A 25,982-nucleotide genomic window follows, 5' to 3' on the forward strand; every position below is an offset into this window, starting at 1 on the left:
AAGATTGCATTCATACTATCAAACCCCTTATGGGGCTGACTTGCAAGTTATCATCATTCCAGACTTGTATCATTACTATATAGATAGAAAAAAAAAAACATTGTTCATTTAGCACATCATTCTATCTACCGAATCCTGTCCATGAAAATTTCAAAGAAATTTACAGTGGCGGATTCAGAAATTTTCATAAGTGGGGCTCACTGACTGCAGAAGAGGGGGCCGCTCCCGTCATGCTTCAGTGATTCCCTAAGTCCATCATAGAACTTACAGACAAACTTCATCAGTGTACTGTGAAGATAGGTATTCCAAAATCTTGAGAATTATGTATTAATTAGGATAAAGTTTTGAATTGTTATCTTTAAACGTAGTGTCAAGAAATTGTATTTTTTTCATTATAACACAACTTTTTTTAAATCCTATTTTTACAGATGGCTATAAGAAGTTTGGTAAAGATTTTGGACACAGTACAGCATTTTCCTTACATGAAGCACTATGGACCTGCCAAAACATGTTTTCAAACAGGTATAGTTGTCATTTAGAAATTTATTTATAAAACATGGTAATAACAAATGGTGCAGATTTTTGGGGAAATTAAAAACTTATATTAAAAAATATAAAACATGAAATCAGTTTTTACAATAACACTTTAGGGATTGCTGTAGTAATTTAATGAGATTGACATGTTTCAATGGCTAGGGCACTATCATCAGAATAAAAAACAATACTACAGAAAATTGTACTCAAGTGCAAAATTTGGAAGTAATGAATAATGTCTTTATGTGACGATGGTGATAATAAAAAGAAAGTGTAAGTACTGTGGATTCATTTAATTTCGTGGGTACCAATTTTTAATGGATGAGGAAAAATTGTAATTTTTCGAAAGTTGATTTCCTGGATTTCCAGTCTGCATACAAGCTAATAGAAAATTTGTACATGTATTTTGTTAAACATTTAAATTCAATGTTCACTTCTACCCATGAAATGTACAAACATTGATAATCCATGATAAATGATGAATCCACAGTACAAGAATTCTGATCACTTAACTAGTTTACTGTAGAAATAATTTTAATATGATGACATTCGTTTTATTATGTTTTTACAGTACACAGAAAGTTGGATCCAAAAGAATCCTGTTATTCACAAACAATGACAATCCACATGCTGGTAGTCCACAGCTTCAGGTTTGTGTACAATTGTTGTTTTCTTTACAAAAGACATTTTTGCACCTTGTTTTAAACTAACAATATTGAAATTAATTAAGGAATGACTGTAATATTTTTTGTCGACCCTTCGACTTTAGTCGAAAAAGTGAGACTAAGCAATCCTACATTCCGTTGTCGGCGGCGGCGGCGGCGTCCACAAATATTCACTCTGTGGTTAAAGTTTTTGAAATTTTAATAACTTTCTTAAACCATACTGGATTTCTACCAAACTTGGACAGAAGCTTATTTATGATCATAAGATAGTATCCAGAAGTAAATTTTGTGAAAATAAGATTCCATTTTTTCCGTATTTTACCTATAAATGCACTCAGTTTTTCTGCGGGAAAACATTACATCACTCTGTGGTTGTAGTTTTTATACGCCCGTCAAAATTTTGACGGGACGTATTATGGTATACAAATGTCCGGTGTCTGTCCGTCCATCCGTCCATCCGTCTGCCTGTCTGTCCGGCGTAAACATGTCGCACCGTAACTTGAGAACGACTTATCCAAATTTCATGAAACTAAAATAGTTGTTTCTTATGATGGTCAAATGATTCGTATACTTTTTGGTGAAAATAAGATTAAAACTTTTTGAGTAACGGCACTTTGTAACTAAAACAGGGGTGTGTTTTTTACACATGTCGCACCGTATCTCAAAAACGATTCTTGATTATGGATTAAAACTTTAAACACTTCTTAGTTATATCAATCTTAATATCTGTATACTTTTTGGTGATGATTAAAAATTTTATTTTTGAGTTATTGAGTATTTTGTAAAAAAGGGGGAGGGTTGTTTTACATGTCGTACCATATCTCAAAAACGATTTATGATTATTACTTAAAACTTTACACATGTCTTTGGTTTATTAATCTAAAGATCTGTATACTTTTTGGAGATGATTCAAAATTTCATTTTTGAGTTATTGAGTATTTTGTAAAAAAGGGGGAGGTTTTTTTTTACATGTTGTGCCATATCTCAAAAACAATTTATGATTATTGCTTAAAACTTTACACACTTCTTTGTTATATTAATCTAAAGATCTGTACACTTTTTGGTGATGATTCAAAACTTTATTTTGGAGTTATTGATTTTTTGTTAAACAGGGGAGGGTTTTTTTACATGTTGCACCGTATCTCAAAAATAATTTATGATTATTGCTTAAAACTTTACACACTTCTTTGTTATATTAATCTAAAGATCTGTATACTTTTTGGTTTTGATTCAAAATTTAATTTTAGTGATATTTAGTTTTTTGTAAAAAAAAAAACAGGGTTGGGGGTTTCACATGTCTCGCCGTGTCTCAAAAACAATATATGGTTATTGCTTAAAACTTTCTCAGAAACTATTTATGATTATTGCATAAAACTTCCACACAAGACGTCGGGCGTATCATGCGCTCATGGGGCAGCTGTTTATTAAAATTTTAATAACTTTCTTAAACTATCGTTGGTTTGTACCAAACTTGGACAGAAGCTTGTTTATGATCATAAGATAGTATCCAGAAGTAAATTTTGTAAAATGACAAATCCATTTTTTCCATATTATACTTTAAATGACTTTTTTTTCTGCCAGGAAACAACACATTCACTCTGTGGTTAAATTTTTAAAAATTTTGATAACTTTCTTACATATTTTTTATTTGTACCAAACTAAGACAGAAGCTTGTTTATGATCAAAAGCTAGTATCTAGAAGGAAATTTTGTTAATATTTTGTACCTGTGTATCTGTATTCTACTTATAAATGGACTTAGTTTTTCTTCCAGTTAACATTACATCCAGTCTGCAGTTAAAGTTTTTAAAACATTTATAAGATTCATAAACTATTTTTTACCAAATTGGACAGAAGCTTCCTACAATCCAAACATGGTATCAAACAGAATATTTTTATTGATTTTTTTCCCTCATTTTTGTTGATCCTGCAATTTACAGCAAAAGTAGGCGAGACACTGGGTTCCGCGGAACCCTTACAAATTTTTCTGTCTATGAAGAAATAACATAAAAAATTTGGTGCACACTGAATAACGCGCGTAGTGTGCACCACATTTTTTATGTTATTTCGAATAGACAGAACAAATATAATGTAATTTCTTATAATTTAATTCTAAATTCCATTTTAAACCGTAGAAAACCATGAAAAACGTTGATGACGTCACTATGTCTATGAGCTGATAACAAAATAACGTCAGCCAATCAGAAGACGCATTACATCCAAAATTAAATTATTTAAAAATGAGCAGACATGAAACCATAGATACCACCAACTTCATGGCATATTATAATCATAGGTTTTAAAAAGGTCTGATTCAGGAAAAAAAGAGTCATAAAAAACAAGTGTGTGTAATCAGTTTCTTCTGAATTTCTCATGGTTATAATGACTATATTTTGAATGTTTCCAAATGTTACATTCAAGACAAGTTGAAATCTTTGTATGTTTTTAATGTGAATACAACAATTCACTGAATTAACTATTAAGCTGAAACGCTATCTGAATGTGCTTGTTTTATATATACTACTGTACAATTAGCAGAGTTTTTTAGGCAGTTAAGCTGCCTTATGCGAGCGCCCTAGATTTGTGTTCTACACAATAAATGCTGAAATATGTGCCATCGTTATTATCTAGCTGGATATTATGTTATTTATAACTAATTGGACAGTTTTTTCAGACTTTTAATTCTTGATTACAAAAAATATGACCAGAAAAACCTTAAATGATCGTCGATTTATCCAAAAGTTTTGAAGTTGCACATAGGAAGTAGGGCACATTAGGAATCTTTATGTAGTTTATTATCCCCAGAGATTTTGGCTAAGCTGTCAAAGAACAAACGTATGAAATGTTTAATCGCCGAAAATCTCTAAAGACAAGTAGTTTAGATTTCCCAAATGGCAAAAGTCGTAGGAATATTGTTTGTCGTCAATACGTAGTCAACTACGTCAGTAGTCTTAAAATAAGTTCCACTGTTCATGCTGTTGGCGGCAATTTTAAATTATAAGACGAAATTTTTGTATCTTTTCAATTTGGAGGCAGGGGTTCAAATTAGCGGTTGTCCGAGGTCTGCGATCTTCCACTTTTGTAGTCGGACTTTCGACTTGGTTACTGGCTACGCTCGACATTCCCGACATGAGAGGAAATAAAAAATTACATTGCAAACCTTTTTACCAAAGTCTCCTAATAAACGATATCAAAACTTGTTTTAAGCATTATTATTCATGACAGCGATGTTCATTTTGTTCAACCGCTAGCTTTATACAGAAAATCGCCGACAAATAATGTTTAAATTCGAGTAAAATCGTATCTGACAAAACAACATTGAAAACAAAATGGCTGACATGGGAGAAAATTACAATATCAGACACGATTCCGGAAGCGGATATGGGTAATTCCGGGTTTTGGCGATCAACTTTAAAAAAAATCAGACAGATGACAAAATACATCTTTGCATGGTAAATAAATATAAACACTAGAATTGAAAACCAAAATATATATGTAAAAGAATGAAAAAACAGAAAATATTTTGTACTGAAACTCAAAATTACTTTTTAACAAATTTTAATGTCAAAATCCAATACAATGCGAGTCTTTGTGACAGCTGGGAACAGTATATCTAACAATATATATGGTCCAGGTGACAGTATAAATTTTCTTTATCAGTTATAAATATTGGTAAGCAAGTTAGATGCTTTTAAAGTGTAAACATATTACTGCAATTTCAATGGGTATTTTTTTTCTCAATTTTGATGTGGGGTCAGTTAAAATAGCTGGAAGTTTCTTATTTTACACATATAGTGCAACTAGATTATATGATACCTTAATGTAAGCTAATCATATGATATGTATGTGGAGTACTTTGGGGCACTCTACCCTCTCCTGTTTGATAACTTTGAAACGGATGAGATCCCCATCTCTCAACCATATACATTCATGTATGGGACTATATAACTAATCAAATGAAATATAGGTGAAGTCCCTAGGGTCACCCACAAACTCCTGCTTTAGAACTTGGAAACAGTCGAGATCCCCACCCCCCAACCATATTTATTCATGTATGGGACAGTATAACCAATCAAATGAAATACAGGGGGAGTCCCTGGGGTCACCCCACCCCTCCTGTTTGGGAACTTTGAAACAGTCAAGATCCCCACCCCTAAACCATATATATTCATGTATGGGACAATATAACAAATCATATGAAATATAGGTGTAGTTGGTGGGGCCACTCTACCCCTTCCTGTTTGAGAATTTGAAAACAGTTGAGATCCCCACCCATAAACCATATATATTCATGTATTGGACAATATAACAAATCAAATGAATGATAGGGAGTGTCCCTAGGGTCACTGCACCCTCCTGTTTGAGAACTTGGAAACAGTAGAGATCCTCACCCCTTAACCATATATACTCATGTATGGGACTAAATAACAAATCAAATAAAATATAGGGGGAGTCCCTGCGGTCACCCCACCCCTCCTGTTGTTTGAGAACTTGGAAACAGTCGAGATCCCCACCTTTAAATTAAACCATATATTTTCATGTATGAGACAAAAGCCTTAAAGGACTAATCAAATGAAATATAGGGACAGTCCTAAGGGTCACCTTACCCAATCCTGTTTGATAAATTGGAAATAGATGAGATCCCCACCCCTCAACCATATACATTCATGTATTGGACAATATAACAAATCAAATGAAATATAGGGGAAATCACTGGTGTCCCCCACCCCTCCTGTTTGAAAACTTGATAACGGTCGAGTTCCCCACCCCTAAACCATATATATTCATGTATGGGACAATATAAAAAATCAAATGAAAAATAGGGGTAGTCCCTAGGGTCACCCACACCCTCTTGTGTGTGTTTTGAGAACTTGTAAGAGATAGAGATACCAACTCCTAAACCATATTCATTCCTGTTTGTCATTTCAAAAATATTGAATGACATACAAGGTCAATCTCATAGACGTCACATATGCATATCACTTTGCTAGACCAAACACCTGTCATTTTATTCCAAACTTGGACATCATTGACTTGGGGTGAAGGTGGGAGTCATTTACAATGTACATTTACTATGGACAGGTCAGTCAGACCTCACCATTGATCCCTGTAGTAGTAAACATTTGTCTGATTTAAATTTGTGTCTCATAACTTTTGTACTGTAGAACACAAAGTCAGTTATCTTTCCAGGGAATCAAGTCCATTATACTTTTACAAGCTCGTACTAAAGTCAACTTGAACTGCTAAAAGTCAACTAATATGAACAATTATGATCAACTAGAAGAACTGCAATCATTGCGAATTTGTACCACTGCTGACTCAAGACTCATGAGCACGAAAAAAAATATACTTGATATATACGTTGCCATTGAAAACCTTGATAAAATATGAATTATTTGCCTTAATGATTAATTCATTAAATGAACATAAATGTACAATTATATAAGAATGTTTAATGTTTGCTCTTTTAAATCTTTATAAAAAAAATTGAAGCAACAGTGCCACAGTTTTCATAATTATGTTTGCCTTGGTTTTTGGTTAACTGCCTACAGTGCTTACAGCGCTTTGATTTATGTCACAAAAGTAAAGGACTTATTTTCCAGGTATAAAATGTATATAATTTTGTATTGATCGTGCTGTTTTCTCAATATCAAAGCAAAATCTTGTATTTATCTGTATCCCCTACCTTAATTAATCATGAAAAGTGTATGATGCCTGTCAAAGTGTCATCATTTTGAAAATTATCTTTCATTTTGATTGCTGTATTTGATTGCTTGTATTGTATGTAAAATTTTGTTTTTTTATTTATAATCTCCAATCGTTATGAACATTTACATTTTAGAGACAGGCAAGAACAAAAGCCAGTGACTTGAATGAGACAGGAATTGATTTAGAACTCATGCATTTAATACAAGAGGGAGAAACATTTGATGTTACAAAGTTTTATAAGGTATTTTCTTCACAATACCTTCTATAAAAATTTCCTATCTTTCATCCCTGTCATCCCTTTTATAACCTAGATATTGAATTGATTGTTTTAAATAATTTCTCTTCTGAATTTGCCTGAAATAATTACATGTACCACTAGATTAAAGAAAGTCTTGTTCGACAACCATAACTTTTTAGCACCCATGATTAATAACAGAAATTCAATAATACATAAAATGTATTAAAGGAATCAATGAAAATACAGGACAGTACAACCAACAGACTCCTCCCATTAAAACATCTTGGTCATAGATAGAACTTTCTTCATCCAAATTAACAATTGATCATAAAGTTTGGATTAAAATCAAAAATGAAACATTTTGCTGATGCAGATACCCAGAATACTGACTGAGAATAAATTTTTATTGAGTACAATTATTTTCTTCTATTGTAGGATCTGTTGTATTCAGCTGATGATGAAATTACAGAGTTACCTGATCCTGCAGAAAAACTGGAGGAGTTAATGTCAAGGTAGGATCAAAGGTCATGGTTCAGACTATAATGCAATGACTTTTTCCGTCCAACAAATATTTTTCAGGATAATAACATTTTTTTTCCAAAACCACTAAACTGGGAGTAAGTTTTTGCAAGACAAGGTTTACTTTCTTGCTAAAATGACAAAGAATAAAATTTGTATATGCAAGTAAAATTTATCCTGCAAACAAAAGCTGTCTTCCCCTGTAAATCTACAAACTTTAGCATCATCTGGTAAAGGCATTCTTGGGTAATTATTGGGTATTTTTTTATTTATTTGTTAAACTTAATTTGGTTTTATATGCTGTAGGCTCTATTGTGTAAATTTTTGGAACAGTATACAATAAGTTGTTTTCAGTAAAGTGTTTACTTTTTCTAGTCATATTTTGTTAATATCAAACATTCAGCTTTTAGTCTTTAATTAGCAAAAGCTTTTAATAGCATGGTTCTTTTAGCATTTTAGCATTTTAGCATTACAAATATAGATAGCAGTTTAAATTTTGATAGCATTATTTTATGCAGCACGTCCTGAAATAGCAATAATTACCTTGCATTCATGTTTCAATAATAAATATATGCAATAAATTATGAATTTACAGTAATCCAAACAGTAGTTTTAAATTAATAGTGTTTCTTGCATTAATCAATACTATAATTTCAATGGTAGTTTAAGTTATTACATTTTCCTAAGATGAACATTAGTTTAATTTGAGCCACGTTAAAAAATGTTATATGGAAATAAAAATTGTATTTCATTTATATTTTGCAGAGTCCGGACAAAAGACCATAAGAAGAGAGCTCTAAGAAGAATTCCATTTTCACTGGGCAAAGGATTGAATTTAGGTGTTGGAGTGTGAGTTTTAACATGCTATTTACATATTATTGCTCAAGCTATATATATCATATGCCTTATAATTTAATTTCAAGAAAATTGGTTAATTGATGAATGTCCTTTTCTTTAGAGATGTTATGATATATATATATAGATGTTATTGCCATTCATACATCATGTTAACCCTTTCACCGATTGCTGCCTAGACAGAAGCTACTCTGAGACGATGGCTTCCCTGGCTACTATTACTCAAGTGGGAGATCTTCATAATAAATGTCAATAAAAACTTGTTTGTAGTTATTTGTGTATTTATTTCATTCACTAACACCATGTTCACAGTTTTGTTCATGTTTTGATAATTTTTTCTTCATAAAGTATTCGAATTTTCAAATTTTCGGCATTATCTAGGTGAAATTCTCAAAATTCTGCTCTTTGACCCCAAATCGTAATTTTTTAACCCAATATGGCAAAATTTTGAAAAATTTTATGAGGCTGTACAAATTCCTCACACTGAACGATGTCCATTCCAAGTGTTTTGTACATAAAACGACATTTTATGTAAAAACAGTATACTAGCTATATATAGTTTGGCTTCAATTCTTCCATATTCTTTCAAAAAAAATGTTCCCTCATTTCAAATTCTCGTAAATTCCGTAAATTTCCTCTGATTTTGACACGGATTTCAACAAACGGAAGCGCCATGTTTACACTTTCATCTGGGTATTCATCAAAGAAAGATAACTCATGTTTGCACTGTTTTGAGCGGGAAATTTAAAAGAGGTATTCCGATCCCGGTAAAACGGGACTCATCGTCAGCTGTCTGAAGCGTGAATCCCGGTAAACCGGTAAACCGGGACTCATCGGCGAAAGGATTAAGTTCTGTAACAGCTTACCAACCTAATTCTAACTTTTGTATTTGGCATATGAAAAAGTTCTAATGGAATATTATGCCAGACAAATGTATATGCATATCTTGTTGCTGAGATTTTATTATGACAGTGACTCAATTAGAAATATGGGTTATATGCATGAGAAACCAATATTCATATTGTCAATTATTTCCTCATAACTTTGTGAAAATTAATAGCGCATTATGAAAGAAGGGAGATAATTCATATATTTTTAAAATGCTTCAAAAGTTTTCTTGCATTTATATTTTACCAATTATTACTATATTACTTGGAGGATTTACATTAACTTATCTTTGCTTTACAGGTACACTCTTGTAAGATCCTGTCCAAAACCATATGGTGTAAAACTGTCAAGAAATACCAATGAAGAATTGAAAACTCATACTAAAAGTTATCTAGAAGTAAGTTTTTTATATGAATTTAAGAAGGCAACTACTATACACTTGTTCAGAATTATAGTGTACAGAAATTACAGTTTGCAGTTTTTGAGTTATTTTCTCTGTGTATGTTCAGCTTTGAGTTATTCCCCCAATGATTATTTATGTTAAGTGATGTTAAAGCCAAAATGTACAAAATTTGCGGTAAGAATAGTAGAGTAATTACCAGAAACTCTGCTTTAATATCTTTGCAAATATATATAGGCTTTAGAAATCATATAGGTTGTTTGAATTTTTCTTTTTGTCAATTTTTATGCAGTTAAGCTGCATTATGCGAGCACCCTAGATTTGTGTTCTACCCAATAAATCCTGAAATACTTGCCATTGTTATTATCTAGCTTGTTACTATGTTATATATAACTAATTGAACACTTTTTTAATACTTTTTATTCTGGATTACAAAAAAAATGACCAGAAAAACCTTTAATGATCGTCGATTTATCCAAAAGTTTTAAAGTTACACATAGGAAGTAGTGCTTATTAAAAATCCTTGTGTAGTTCATTATGACTTGTGCTTTTAGCTAAGATGTCAAAGAACAATTGTATGAAATATTTAATCGCCGAAAATTTCTTAAGACAAGCAGTTTAGATTTCCTAAATGACAATAGTCGTAGGAATATTGTTTGTCATCAATACGTAGTACAACTACGTCAGTAGTCTATTATATAATTCAACTGTTCATGCTGTTGGCGGCAATTTCAAATTAGAAAAAGAAATTTTCGTAGCTTTTCAATTTGGAGGCAGGTGTGCAAATTAGCAGTGGTCCGAGACCTTCCACTTTTGCAAGCGGAATTTCGACTAGGATAGTTGGTTTCTAGCTACGCCCGACGTAGTCGCCTTATATTTGAAAGAAAATAAGAAATTACTTTGCAAACCTTTTCACCATGTTCACCAAAGTCTCCAATTAAACGAGCTAAAAACTTATTTTTATCATTATTATTCATGACGGCGATGTTTATTTTGTTCAACCGCTAGCTTTATACAGAAAATTACCGACAAATATTGTATAAATTCGAGTAAAATCGTATCTGATTGACAAAAACAACATTGTAAACACATAACAATGGCGGCCGTGAAGACAAAATTTTACAAAATCGGATCCGATTCCGGAAGCGGATAAGGGTAATTCCGGGTTTGACGATCATTTACAAAATAAATCCAAGCAGGTGAAAAAATACATCTATGCATGGTAAATGAATATAAACACTAGTATTGTAAACCAAAAGATATATGTAAAAGAAAGAAACAGCAGAAACATATTTTATTCAAAAACTAAAAATTACTTTTTGATAAATTTTAATTTAAAAATTCAATACAACGTGACAGCTGGGAACAGTATATCTAACAATATACATGTTCATGGTCACAGTCTAAATTTTCTTAATAAATGATAAATCATGATAATGCATGTGAGATGCTTTTAAAGTGTAAACATATTACTGCAATTTCGAGGGGCTATTTGTTTTTTTTTCTCAATTTTGAAGGGTCAATTAAGGTAGCTGAAAGTTTCATTCTTTAGTTTCACAAATAATGCAACTATATTATATATACCTTAATGTAAGTAAATCATATGATGGCATTCTTTAGGCCACTCTACCCCCTCCTGTTTGATAATTTGGAACAATGGCGGATCCAGCCATTTTAAAAAGGGGGGTTCCCAACCCAGAGTAAAGGGGGGGGGGTTCCAACTATATGCTCCCATTCAAATGCATTGATCGGCCAAAAAAAGGGAGGGGTTCCAACCCCCGAAACCCCCCTGGATCCGCCACTGTGGAAACGGTCGAGCTCCCTACCCCTAAGCGAGGCTAAAAAAAAATTGAGGTAAAATTATCGGAATTTTCTTTATTAAGCTGAGAAACAACCCATGCTTTGCAAATTTAAGGGAGGGGGCAAGCCCGCAACCCTCCCCCGTCTAAATCCGCCCCTGCATATATTCAAGTATAGGAAAATATAATAAATAAAAAATGAAATATAGGGGGAGTCCCTGGAGTTACCCCACCCTCCCTGTTTGAGAACTTGGAAACGGTCGAGATCCACACCCCTTAACCATATATATTCATGTTTGTGACAATATGAAAAATCAAATGAAATATAGGAAGAGTCGCTAGGGGTCACCCCACCCCTCCTGTTTTAGAATTTAAAAATGGTCGAGATCCGCATCCCTAAACCATATATATTCATGTATAACAATAAAACAAATCAGATGAAAGATAGGGGGAGTCCCTGAGGTCACTGTTCACGCTCCTGTTTGAGAACTTGGAAATGGTCAAGATCCATACCCCTAAACCATATATACTCATGTATGGGACAATATAACAAATCAAATGAAATATAAGGGAAGTCCCTGTGGTCATCCCAACCCTCCTGTTTGAGAACTTGGAAACGGTCGAGATCCCCACACCAAAACAATATATATTCATGTATGGATCAATATAACTAATTAAATGAAATATAGGGGGAGTGCCTTGGGTCACCCTACCCTTCCTGTTTGAGAACTTGGAAACCAATGAGATCCCCACCCCTAAACCATATATATTCATGTATGGGACAATATAACAAATAAAATGAAATGTAGGGGAAGTCCCTAGGGTCACCCTACCCCCAGTGGCGGATCCAGAAATATTCATAAGTGGGGCCCACTGACTGACCTAAGAGGGGCCCGCTCCAGTCATGCTTCAGTGATTACCTATATAAGCAACCAAATTTTTTCCCCAAAAGGGGGGGGGGGCGGGCCCCCTGCCCCCTAAATCCTCTGCCTACCCCTACCTGTTTGAGAACTTGAAAACCGTTGAGATCCCTACCCCTAAATTATATATATTCATTTGTATGGGACAAAATAACAAATCATTTACATTTACTATGGGCAAGTCAGTCAGACCTCATCTTTGATCCCTGTTGTAGTGAACATTTGTCTGATTCGTGTCTCATAACTTTTGTACTATAGAACACACACTCAGTTTTCTTTCCAGGGAAACCAGTCCATTCATACTATTACATGTTCATACTACATCAAATTGAACTTCTAGCAGTGAAATAAAACCAAGGTTAACTACCAAGTAGAACAACTGCAATCATTGGGAACTTGTACCACTGCAGATTCACCATAAAAAATATACATTGATATATGCATTGCTTTTGAAACCATGATAACATATAAATTATTTGCCTTAATAAATAAATCATTAGATAAACATGAATGTACTATATATGAATGTTTAATGTTGAGGCAACATTGCCACAGTTTTCATAATTACGGTTGCCTTGGTTTTTGGTTAACTGCCTTCAGCGCTTACAGCGCTTTGATTTTTTTTTATAGCTGATTCATCTACATCTAAATAGAAACACTGGCCAAGAAAAAGTTATCTGAAATCAAAATTTTTAATAATACAAAATTTTTAATTTTTTGACATATGGTGCTTTTAAATGTTTTTGCGATGTTTTTATTATTGTGAAATTTTGTGACTGGGTTAAAATTGCAACAATTTAAACTCGCATTTTAGTCTTTTAAATGACATGATCGCAATAATAAATACATGCAATAATTTCTTAATTTACAATAAATAAATAGAGATTTTTTAGTGAGCAACATTGCATAAAAATACCCACATTTACTTAGATATTTTTTTTATTCATGTTTTAAAACATGGACTTGCACAAGTGTACTTGCATTTAATTAGGATACTGGTGAAGTATTGATGCCACAAGATTTAAAAAAGGCTCAGACATATGGTGGAAGGAGAATTTGTTTTGAAAATGATGAAGTGACTGAAATTAAACGCTTTGAAGAGCCAGGTCAGTCATTTTATTTATGTTCCTATCAAAACATTATTGTTTGACAGTTAAACTTATGTACAACCAACTGTTTTCTGAAATTTTTCTGAACTACAGTTTGCATTCAATGATAGGTAGTTTTAAAAACAAATAATGCTGGTTACACAAACTGGGTTTCATTATATAATCAATAAACATCCAGTAAAAGTTAAAATTAAATTACAGTATGGTTGAGAAAGCTGCCATTTCTCAATATTCAGCTAAACATTGACAATTATTTTACTTTGGAAAGAATGAAAAGAATTGTCTTATGTAGTAGAATGGACCAATCAAGAAAAACTGGATGATATTGCATTATGGGAAGTCATTAGTTTAGACATTTTGAGTGGTCTAGATGTCAACATACCTTATCGCTATTTGTCCGCCATTACTGGATATCACACAGGTTCCCGTTAAATTTTGATGTCATAAAACAAAATATCTGATGCCACAATGGAAAAGTGATTGTTGTATGACGTCAAAAGTTCTAGCGACCGGGTCAGCCTCGAATAGCGATAAGATGTATACTAGATACTGCTACGTTTACAACATAAATACCCAGGATTTATTTATTTTCCTGGAAACCAATTTTCATGGATAGAAGAAAATTTGCATTTCATGAATATTTGATTTTTGGGCTTTGCCAAGATCTGTAAACAAGCAAATAGGAAATTTGTAATTTTTTGAATATTTAAATTTAGTCTACTTTTACCAAATATATGAAAATTAGTATCCCAAGAATTAAAATGAATCCATAGTAACAATGTTATAACTGGAATCTTGAAAATTCTATTATTGATATTGCTTTCCTGTTTGATCAAAGAAAGGATGATGACAGTATGTGTGAAAACTGATAAACAAATCATTTTCCAGAGCCTTAGTCTGTGATATATTATTTATTCACAGTTGAGTTCTGCCAATGAAAGGTAAATAAAAAGCAAGAATCATTAATTCCTTGGCAACATGTAGAATTTCACTGATAATTTTGTTACTAAGACACTAAAATCTCAACGTCAAAGTTTTATAAATCATATTATTTATAAATGTATATTGAAAATCTATTGTAAGAGCCAGTTACATCTATATTATGATTTTACAGGGTTTTATTTGATGGGTTTTAAACCTAGAGCCAGTCTGAAGAAATATTACCATGTAAAACCAGGACAGTTTATATATCCAGATGAAAATGTAAGTGAAAAAGAAGTGTTAATGGTTTTGGTTCTGACAACTCTTTATCATATATTTTCCCTGAAAAACTTTCACCTATTCTTAAAAGTTCTTTTTGATATAACAAACAGGAAGACGACATTATGTTTCTTTTTTTGACATTCTGGTACTCGGTCAATTGAGAGAAATCAAAAGAAGTAAAACCAAACATATAATTGGTGCAGTTTAGGGGGAAAGTGAACTGTTTTCTGATGTACCGATTAAATGCTTGAATTTACAACTTCACAATGCTCTAACTTGACTGAGGCTGTCCTACCACACAGTAGGTAACCTGTCAAAAAATTATAAACCTTGAGTCTAAAGTCAGTGATATGCAAATAGTCTATTACTGTGGTGTGTAGATTAACACTTGTGTGTTCATAATATGAAAAGTTTCTCTTAGTTATGCCCATCGCTCAGTAACCTCAAGATAATGTATCTATAATATTTTACCAATTGTCTAGTCATTTGCTAGTAGAGTTCACTACTGTGGTTCTTATCTAAATTTTATTGATTGACTTTGACATTTTAAGTCCATTTCTTTCTCCACAAATTTTTGTATGGTACAATAATTGCACTAGTCTTGTTTTAAAGATTTAGATTTAATTTATATTTTTTCACTGCTAATAAAGCCATTCTCTCTCCCCCCTTTTTTTAGACCGTCAGTGGAAGTACAACACTGTTTTCAGCCTTGTTGAAGAAATGCTTGGACAGAGGAGTGATGCCTATATGTAAATATATTCCTGGTAAAAATTTCCCACCAAGATTTGCTGCTTTAGTCCCACAGGTCAGTTCTTATTATCATCTTATTTTATCTTTCTTTTAAAATGTTTGAGGACTATATTTGATTGCTTTGATGTGATAAACCTATCATAAAATTTTTATTTATTGCAATTTTGAAAATTATACTTTGAATGCTTCAGATTTTTAAAGAGCAAGTTATTTATCTACTTTACAGCTTTTACATTAATGCTAGCAAGACAAATCTTTGTTTGGCTTGCTTGCTTTGTTTGTATCAGTGATTGCTCAAGCATGGTAATTAAGATAGGCGGGGGCTTCAGCTTGTATACATCATACTTAGATTTTATTGGACGTTATGTCTGAGGTTAAGGACACTTAATTTTAAAACATCACATGACAAATACACTTTTTTCTTGTATGAGGCTGAGAAACTGGCCTTCAACATTAATTGACTTAATATTGTTTTTATAACATATCAATCTATTAGTTCAGTCAGTTATTTCCATGTCTGTCCTTCGATTATGCAACTCCAGAAAATATTTTAAAAAATGGGAAACAATTGTATTGAAAAGAGAAAATCGAGTGCACCTTTTTTTATGTTAGGGTGTGTTTGAGATGAATATTTTGTCTTGAAAATGTACAAAACAAGAGTATTTGATACATCATCTCGCTTCAGACTCTATCATTCTATATAGCAAAGCTACAGGTTGACTTTATAACATAAAAAAAATCACAGTACTAAAAGATGAAATATAGGGGTCAAGTGAAGTACCTATCCAATGGATCACAAAATCAGAGTAGGTGTGTTCGAATAGCTATTTTACTAAAAGTGCTTGATGACAGTCTTTAAGTTGGATCTCTGAAAAAAAAATTGTCTTCCGTTTCTACGATTGTGAAAATGAACAGATAATTTCGACGAAGTAAAATCCCGTCTGTATTGTATATTTACAGGTAAGGAAACATGTGAGAATATGTGTCATGTGATGTTTTAAAATTTAGTGTCCTTAACCTCCAACATAACGTCCAATAAAATTTAAGTATGATGCATACAAGCTGAAGCCCCGCCTATCTTAATTACCATGCTTGAGCAAACATTGATACAAAAAAAGCAAGCAAGCCAAACAAAGATTTGTCTTGCTAGCATTAATGTAAAAGCTGTAAACAAGATAACAGTATTGTTGATCAATGAAATGGAAAACCTTAACATTGACAAACAAACAAAACATGAAAAGAGGAGTGAAAGATACCAGAGGGACGTTCAAACTCATATGTTGAAAATAAACAGATAATGCCATGGTTAAAAAAGATAAAAGACTGATAGTCAAACAATAGTACATAAAACACAACATCTTAAACTAAAGACTGAGTAACACAACTCCCATTGAAAACTGGGGGTGATCTCAGGTGCTCTGGAAGGGTAAGCAGATCCTGCTCCACATGTGGCACTGGTTGTGTTGCTCATGTTATTATAAACTTGTTGATAAGGTTTATTTAATAGGTCACATTCGGGAAAGTTTCAAAACTAGATTTTTTTCAAGTTTATTACAATAGACTCTTTTGATGATTACTTTAGTTACAATCAATTTACGGACATGTTTTCAGGAAGAAGAATTAGATGAGCATAAAGTGCAGATAACTCCACCAGGATTTCATGTCATAATTCTGCCTTTTGCTGATGATTTTAGGAAAGTTAAACTTGATGAAACAGTTAGAGGTAAGAAAAATTTGAACCTTAAAAATGCTTTAAATTAATCTTTATTACTAATAAGAATTGAAAAAAAAATAGTTGTAAGGGTTTTCACTTTAGAACCCTATATCAGGTATAGCATATTGCATGGGTATATCCCTTTTATTTTGTTAAGCTTTAAAAAAATAACAATACTTAAATGATTATGAGATTATAGATAAAAGTTTACTTTGGACATTCATTTTGGCTTAGTTTAGCTGTGTTGTCCACTTCAATTTAAGTAATTGGACCTTTCTGGGTTCAGCATAAAATAATTGGACCTTTGTGGGTTCAGCCTGAAATAATTGTGGCTTTTTGGGTTCAGTATTCATGTCATATTCAGAATTACAGACTGAAAAGACTATTTCGTTCTTTTTACTAACAATTCATATTTTTTTACTGACCAGGAACTTTAACATGATTTTGATCTGTGAACCAGATTCTATTACTGCTAATCAGAAAAGAATATAAACATTTTATTCCTTTTACTTTAATTTTCCAGCAAATACAGAACAGATAGACAAAGCAAAGGATATGATAAAAAAGTTAGCATTTACTTTCAACAGTGAAAGCTTTGAAAACCCAGTATTACAGAAATACTGGAGGAATATAGAAGCTTTGGCATTAGACAGGGATGAACCTGAAGAAATGGTGGATTATACAAGTAGTTATTCTTACATTTTATATTAAATCTCACACTTAGAAACTTAATAGCCTTGTATTTTGTCTTTTTGATCTTATTTATATTATCACAAAAAATAAGCAACATTGAAACGACTTATTATGCAATGGAACAGTCTGGGAATCTAATACAACAGTAATTATTATGTTAAGACTAACTAGTAATATATCAAATGAATGAAGTGAGAGAATATAAGAGATTTTGTAGTTTTGTTCTTTACATTAATTATATTTTCTATTTTCTCACTAAAGCCTTTTATTTGAAAGAACTGGGCACATTTTTACAGCTTCCACTAAGTCTAAGTGGCAAGGGCTTACAGTGTGCACTTGTGCATCCTTCCATCATTCTGAAAGCAAACAGTTGCTATATGTTTGTTAAGTTAGATGTGATTTTGTATGACTACATTTCATTGTGCTTAAAACTTTAGTTGGAATGACCTCCCATTGACAAAGAAAATGTCATGCAAGTTTTGCTTTTCTACTCTTTTTATGCCCCATTTATGGGCATTATGTTTTCTGGTCTGTGTGTCCGTTCGTTCGTCTGAATTTCAATGCCAAATAAGAAATTTTCCCCCATTTTCACGGTCCACTGAACATAGAAAATGATTGTGCGGATGGGGCACCCGTGTACTATGGATACATTCATGTTTTATAGTAACTTCAGATCAGGAGCTGATTTGTTAAACATTAGTTTTAAATGACAAAATTGCGTTACTTCTGGTTGAAAGACTTTTCACAAGAAGACTGCATGCTGATGCTTTCATGTCATGCCAAGACTTAGTTTTATATATAGAATATGAAAAGCAATGTAAATTGTTTTATTATTGGTAGTCCTCTGTATTAAAAGTAACTTTATTTCAGTGCCCAATGATGCAGGAATGACAAAAAGAGCAGGGAAGTTGATAGATGAATTTAAAGATCTGGTTTTTCCTGCTGGATATGAACCTGGAAAGAAAAGGGTATGTATCTTATATTAAAGTTAAAAGTATTTATTTTACTGTGATCACATTCCTAGTTAATGTCAATGCAAGTTTAGACTGGCTCAGCCTTTCTACATTTGAATAGTGTAGTTTGTTATCAGAATAATTTATGGCAGTTAATAATAGAAAATATAAACTTGTAATTTACAAAATGAAGGATCAAGTAATAATACATGAATCCCATTTATAAATTTGACTCTTCTATGTTTGCCACATTTTGTGACAAGACATGGTAAAGAGAGCATATGATGCTCTCTTATATTTGAAAATGCTGATTTGAAATTTAGTTAAAAGTAGAAAATTACATTAAAGAGTAAAGACCTATATTTAATATTTTACACATTTTCCTTGTCTAATTTTTAAAGGAAAAAACGCTGAAAAAGTAATAACGGTATGTTAGAATCCACAAAATGGACAACTACATGTACAAATATTATAAAAGTTTAAATTCATTCAAATTTAAATTTCAGGGGTTTTGCATTAACTTGACTTTTTCCTTCTGTAGAATTGAAACATTTTATATTTTCCAACTGGTCCGAGACCACAATTGTCGTCCCTTGATTTTTGTTGTCCACAAATGTAGTCCCTAGTGTGGAGATTGTGTTACTTGCCAATTTTTTTATATACCCCTTCCAAGTGTATTTCTCCATGTTTTATGCCCCAAATAGTAAGTCAAGGGATGAAATGACACTGTCAAAAAATTTGGGTAATGAATTTTAAAGTAAAGTAGTGATTTGGTCCAGTTGAAAAAGGTTAAAAATTAGCACTTCGGAAGCTGTCAAAAGATGTCAAGACCCCCTTAACATAAAATTGTCCATATTTTGAGTTAAAGCCGAGGAAGTTTTCTAAATTTTGATATGATTTGTCCCAAAAGTATTATGACACACTGTAAAAATTTTATTGAGAAAGCGCAGGTGGGATTTTTTTAATTTGCATTTATTGTCTAAAAGAAATGCACTACGAAATAATTGTAGTCTCGCACCAACTAGGGAATTCCAAGTTAGTCTTATTTAATGAATGGCTGTTATTTATTTTGAATTTATTGAACCATCAAATTAATTTTTGACTCTTCGCATTGAATAATCCGCGAAGCGGATTATGTTAAATGTGAAGAGTCAAAAATTAATTTGATGGTTCAATAAATTCAAAAAAAATTATTGCCATTCATTATAAATAAATTTCTATCAAAAGTTAGGCTCAAAGATATATATTAATACGAATAACAACGTACACAGATGTTTGCATATGGATACACAACGTTAGAGTGGGCGTATCTTCATGAAAATTGATAACATTGAAAATAAAGCTAATTCTTTTAACCAATCAGAAGACAGTAAATACACCAAATTTATTTATAAAAAGATAAAAAATTATTTCCTTACAGCTTTACATTGTATGACCAATTATGTCCAGTTTTTTTCCAATTGAAGGTTAATGTAATGCAGGGGTTTACAATTTGAACCAAATAAACATTCTTTACTTTTCTATCATCAATAATCTCTTATATCATAGTAATTTCTATAGAGTTTTGATGCATGGTGGGAAGAACTGCTATCTCATGTGTTTAAAAAGCTAGGTTTTCTATTAATTCCTATAAATCAGCACCTTGACCCCCATTTTTTGCCCCACCTATAATAGAAGAGGGCAGTATGTTTTCTAATCTGTGCGTCTGTTCGTCTGTCCTTCTGTCTGTTTGTCCCACTTCAGTTTAAAGTTTTTGGTTAGGGTAGTTTTTGATGAACGACTTGAAAATTAGTATACATGTTCCCTATGATATGATCTTGCTAATTTTAATGCCAAATTAGAGTTTTGACCCAAATTTCACGGTCCACTAAACATACAAAATAATAGTACGAGTAGGGCATCTGTGTACTATGGACACATTCTTGTTTTCTTTTGCAATCAACTATGATTCAAGAATGTTGTATTTAAGGGGGTACCAAATACTTTGACTGAAATAGATTTGGCAATTGACATGTTTAATTTTTATAAAACTTTGAGAAAACATTTAGTTGACTTGCTAAGAAAAAAATAAAAACTTTAAGAAATTATAATTACACAATTGACAGGAATAATGTCATTGGATATATAGCAGTTTGACAAACACTTATTTTGATCAGTGAGAAGCTTGATTTCTCATTGCGTATAGAATGTGATTGAAATGTTCACCTGATTAAAGAGTAATCTCCCTTATGTGTTCTGTTCCTTATTCAATTGGATGCAAAAATAATGGCTGTGGACTATTTCTAATGTGAAGCATTCATTTTTTATAGGATTGCAAAAATTGCGGTCGTATATTGGTATGACGTTTTGGTCCTAACAGTTTAGGAATTAGGGGCAAAAAAGTGCCCAAATAAGCATTTTTTTTGGTTTTCAAGCAATAACCTTAGAATAAGTAAATAGAAATCAAATAGAAATCTATGAAATTTAAACTAAAGGTTTATAAACACAAAAGGAAGGTTGGGATTAATTTTGGGAGTTTTGGTCCGAACAGTTTAGGAATAAGGGGCCAAAAAGGGGCCAAAGGGGCCAAAATTAAACTTTATTTGATTTCATCAAAAATTGAATTCTTGGGGTTGTTTGATATGCTGAATCTAACCATGTATTTAGATTTTGGATATTGGACCATAATAGGTAAAATGTCCAATTTAAAATTTTTAAGTTTTTAAGTTTAAGTTCTTAGACCACATTCATTCTGTGTCAGAAACCTATGTTGTGTCAACTATTTAATCACAATCCAAATTCAGAGCTGTATCAAGCTTGAATGTTGTGTCCATACTTGCCCCAAGTGTTCAGGGTTCAAACTCTGCGGTCGTATAAAGCTGCACCCTGTGGAGAATCTGGTTTTAAATTTGAGAACAGTTTCTCATAACTATTTATCCCATTTTCCACAAGCTTTGGGAAGTCAGAATGGAGAAGTAAAAACTAAAATACCAGTTAGTTATACAGCAATACAATTTTCCAGGATGAGGAATATAAACATAATGCAGCTCAATAATAATACTGCTATCATTTTGTAGAAAGCAGGAGCTGCTGCAGACCCTGCTGCTAAGAAAGCTAAGACTGATGGGGCATTGGCTATGTTGGATGCTAAAACAGAGGCTGAAAATGGAAGGGTAATGATATATAATTTCATATTATTTATCAATGTAACTTCTTCTGGTATTTATTATTTCTCTGCTTTTGATACACTGTAATCAACAATTTGATATGTGTGTACCTTAATTGATAAATACAAAATATAGCAAATTACTTTTTCATTTACCAGTTCCTGTAAAATCAGATATTTTTGCGATTTTGACATAAGGAATTAAAATTTGAGATCAGAACAAGCTGTATACAGATTTAAAGTTATTATTGCGATACTTACCAAGTCAGACTATTTGCATTAATCATAGCCTTGCAATAAATTCTGAATTTACAGTTATTTGACTAAAAACGTATATTTGTCTAAAACTTTTAAAATAAAATGAGATTTTGATATTTTCATTGGCCACTGCCCATTCATCCCTGGTTATATATGTATAGACGCCTTCAGGTACAATTGACACCATGTTGTTGGTCTTAATTTTTAAACTGCAAACTGCATTCATTCGAGATGATATTTGTTATTTAGCGAATCAAAAATCTTTCCACAAAACCAGTACTGTCCTACCTTTTGTTGTGATTATATGTATAATTCTGACCTTCACATTTTCCAAGATGATTTTCATTGTAAATCCGCCATCATGGTTTCTATGAGGATACTTTATTTTCATAACATTCGTAACTCTCCGGTAAAATCCATGTCATTGATGTAAAACACTTTCCCATGCTTTTTGCATGTAAACAATAAAAATGATAAAAAGATCCCAGTGACCCGAGAAAATATACTGAATGTGAAACTCCAAGGCAACATTTCCAGTAATAACAATGTCGGATTCCACCATTGAAAATAATCTTGGACAATGTGAAGGTCAGGATTATACAGTGCAAAAACAATTAAAGGTAGGACAGTAGTAGTTTATGGAAAGATTTTGATTCTACTAATTGAAAAACATCATCTTGAGTGAGCGCGGCTGGTAATTTAAAAAATTTTGACTAAAAACACGGAGCCAATTTTACATGACAGCGGCAACAGTTGATTTTGTAAATTATTGACTGTCTAAATGAAAATTTCTTCTTGCTAATCACTTTATTTTATATTTGTAGTTGGGCAAGCTGACAGTAGCTTTGTTGCAGGAAGTATGCAAGAAACAAGGAATCACTCCAGCAAGTAAAAAGAAGGCTGATCTTATTGAAGCAATTAATGATCATTTTGGTGTTTGATACGTCAAAGGGAAGAAACTCTTTTGTATGGCAGCGTTATTAATGTGACCAAATCTTTTAATCTTGGACATTAAATTGAACTTTGTACTTTTAATAGACAAATCATCTGACATTAGGAAGCAGAAACTCTTTTCAAAGTTTATTACTGATTGAAAGTTTTCATTGAGATATTTGTCAAATAGATTATGAAAATTTATGTTAATATGTAAAATTTCAGCTGTAATTGCTTTCTATTAGATTATGTATTGAGGCTATTTTTGTAAGAAATAGAGAGGCAAGATACTGTAACAGTATGCTTAAATTTTGTTAAGTATTGTGAATGATTAGTAAACATAAATATTTGTAGTTTGTTGTTATTTGATAAAGTATGGGTGGGTAGGATGGCAGGCTGCTGCCAATCAAGTGTTCATGCATTTACTTATGAACTGTTTAACCAAAGCTTTTTAAATTTTAATATGTTGTTACTGATGACAAAATGGAGGTTACCTTTGATATTGATGATTTTCACTTTCACTGTTCAGGAGTTATGGTTCTTGAAAGAGTAAAAAATGGTGTTTCCAGTTGTGTCCAGGCTGTATATAACTCAGAAACCATTAAACCACAGATTTCTAAATTTCAATTTGTTGTTACTGATGACAAAATGGAGGTTAAGTTCAATATTGATGAGGGACTTTTACCGTTCAGGAATTCTGGCTTTGAGATATTGAAAAATACCTGGATACAAATAAATATTCAAATATCTGGTTTGCTGTCACTCTGACAGCTTCTTGTTGTCATAATATTATAGCTCCTGATGTATTAAGGTATTAACACCCTTGACTTTCAAATTTTTTGGATCTTAGCATTACTGATAAAAGTTCATTCCAAAAGGCACTTTGTACATATACAAATTTATACAGTGTTTTTTTTTTTCATAAAGCGTAAAGATGAATAATTTTGCATTCTGGGCTTGGGAAAAACAAAAAATCTCTACCAACCATTTAAAATTGAGGAGTAATAAAAAGACTTGTCAACACAAGGTCAGAATAATTAATCTTTCTGCAGACTGTTCAAAGTGGTATAAGTACAAACCAGGGTAAATTTATATCAAATTGACATGTATATAGTGTGTTAGAAACACACTATTTTGCTACTGGATACATAGCAGTCATCAATTTCTAGTCCTTTCTAAAGGTGCTGTATCTGCCATGGCAGTTTTTATATTGATGTAAACTAATTTGTAGAGTGAACTGTTTCACATGTAGGTATGTTACATTCATTTTACATCTATGGATAAAAAAGATATATGTGCTTTGCTTTCCATGTTCCTCTGACATAATGTGACAATAAAGGACTACTATCAAATGATGTGGATATAAGCAACTATTTAATAGGTCAAAATACTGACTATATTGTAAGTAAGTGCCTTTAACAATGAGCAAAACCCTGTTTTATTAAATTATGAATTGAAATGGGGAATGTGTCAAAGAGACAACAACCCGACCAAAGAGTAGAAAACAGCCAAAGGCCGTCAATTGGTCTTCAATACAGCGAGAGTGATGTTCATTTGAAGCAAGCTTAGTAATGAATGAACATTCAGTTGATATTTTATAGTATAACCTTATAAGTGTTTCTCATTTTAAGCTCACCTGGCCTGAAGGGCCAAGTGAGCTTTTCCCATCACTTTGCGTCCGGCATCCGTCGTCGTCGTCCGTCGTCATCCGTCGTCGTTAACTTTTACAAAAATCTTCTCCTCTGAAACTGCTGGGCCAAATTAAACCAAACTTGGCCACAATCATCATTGGGGTATCTAGTTTAAAAAATGTGTGGTGTGACCCCGCCTACCAACCAAGATGGCCACCATGGCTAAAAATAGAACATAGGGGTAAAATGCAGTTTTTGGCTTATAACTCAAAAACCAAAGCATTTTGAGCAAATCTGACACGGGGGTAAAATTGTTTATCAGGTCAAGATCTATCTGCCCTGAAATTTTCAGATGAATCAGACAATCCGTTGTTGGGTTGCTGCCCCTGAATATGTAATTTTAAGGAAATTTTGCTGTTTTTGGTTATTATCTTGAATATTATTATAGATAAAGATAAACTGTAAACAGCAATAATGTTCAGCAAAGTAAGATTTACAAATAAGTCAACATACCGAAATGGTCAATTGACCCCTTTAGGAGTTATTGCCCTTTATAGTCAATTTTTAACCATTTTTCGTAAATCTTAGTCATCTTTTAGAAAAATCTTCTCCTCTGAAACTACTGGGCAAAATTAAACCAAACATGGCCACAATCATCATTGGGGTATCTAGTTTTAAAAATGTGTCCGGTGACCCGGTCAACCAACCAAGATGGCCACCATGGCTAAAAATAGAACATGGGGGAAAAATGCAGTTTTTGGCTTATAACTCAAAAACCAAAGCATTTAGAGCAAATCTGACTGGGGAAAATTGTTCATCAGGTCAAAATCTATCTGCCCTGAAATTTTCAGATGAATTGGACAACCTGTTGTTGGGTTGCTGCCCCTGAATTGGTAATTTTAAGGAAATTTTGCTGTTTTTGGTTATTATCTTGAATATTATTATAGATAGAGATAAACTGTAAACAGCAATAATGTACAGCAAAGTAAGACCTAAAAAGAAGTCAACATGACCAAAATGGTCAATTGACCCCTAAGGAGTTATTGCCCTTTATATAGTCATTTTTTT

At 32.4% G+C, this 25,982-nt stretch overlaps 1 protein-coding gene across 1 annotated transcript in view; it reads left to right on the forward strand.

The window, feature by feature from the left end:
* Positions 1-23,633, forward strand: part of LOC143082616 (X-ray repair cross-complementing protein 5-like) — a 45,579-nt gene extending 21,946 nt beyond the window's left edge. The window contains exons 7-20 of the mRNA XM_076258393.1: positions 429-522; positions 1,106-1,184; positions 7,040-7,147; positions 7,580-7,656; positions 8,429-8,512; positions 9,707-9,803; positions 13,517-13,631; positions 14,749-14,837; positions 15,514-15,642; positions 17,199-17,310; positions 17,825-17,986; positions 18,865-18,962; positions 22,004-22,099; positions 23,175-23,633. Of these exons, the coding sequence (XP_076114508.1) occupies positions 429-522; positions 1,106-1,184; positions 7,040-7,147; positions 7,580-7,656; positions 8,429-8,512; positions 9,707-9,803; positions 13,517-13,631; positions 14,749-14,837; positions 15,514-15,642; positions 17,199-17,310; positions 17,825-17,986; positions 18,865-18,962; positions 22,004-22,099; positions 23,175-23,291 (1,457 nt within the window). The 3' untranslated portion in view covers positions 23,292-23,633. The remainder of the gene's footprint in view (positions 1-428; positions 523-1,105; positions 1,185-7,039; positions 7,148-7,579; positions 7,657-8,428; positions 8,513-9,706; positions 9,804-13,516; positions 13,632-14,748; positions 14,838-15,513; positions 15,643-17,198; positions 17,311-17,824; positions 17,987-18,864; positions 18,963-22,003; positions 22,100-23,174) is intronic.
* The last annotated feature ends 2,349 nt before the right edge of the window (positions 23,634-25,982 follow it).

Source organism: Mytilus galloprovincialis, chromosome 7 (assembly GCF_965363235.1).
Source record: "Mytilus galloprovincialis chromosome 7, xbMytGall1.hap1.1, whole genome shotgun sequence".
Taxonomy (NCBI): Eukaryota; Metazoa; Mollusca; class Bivalvia; order Mytilida; family Mytilidae; genus Mytilus; species Mytilus galloprovincialis.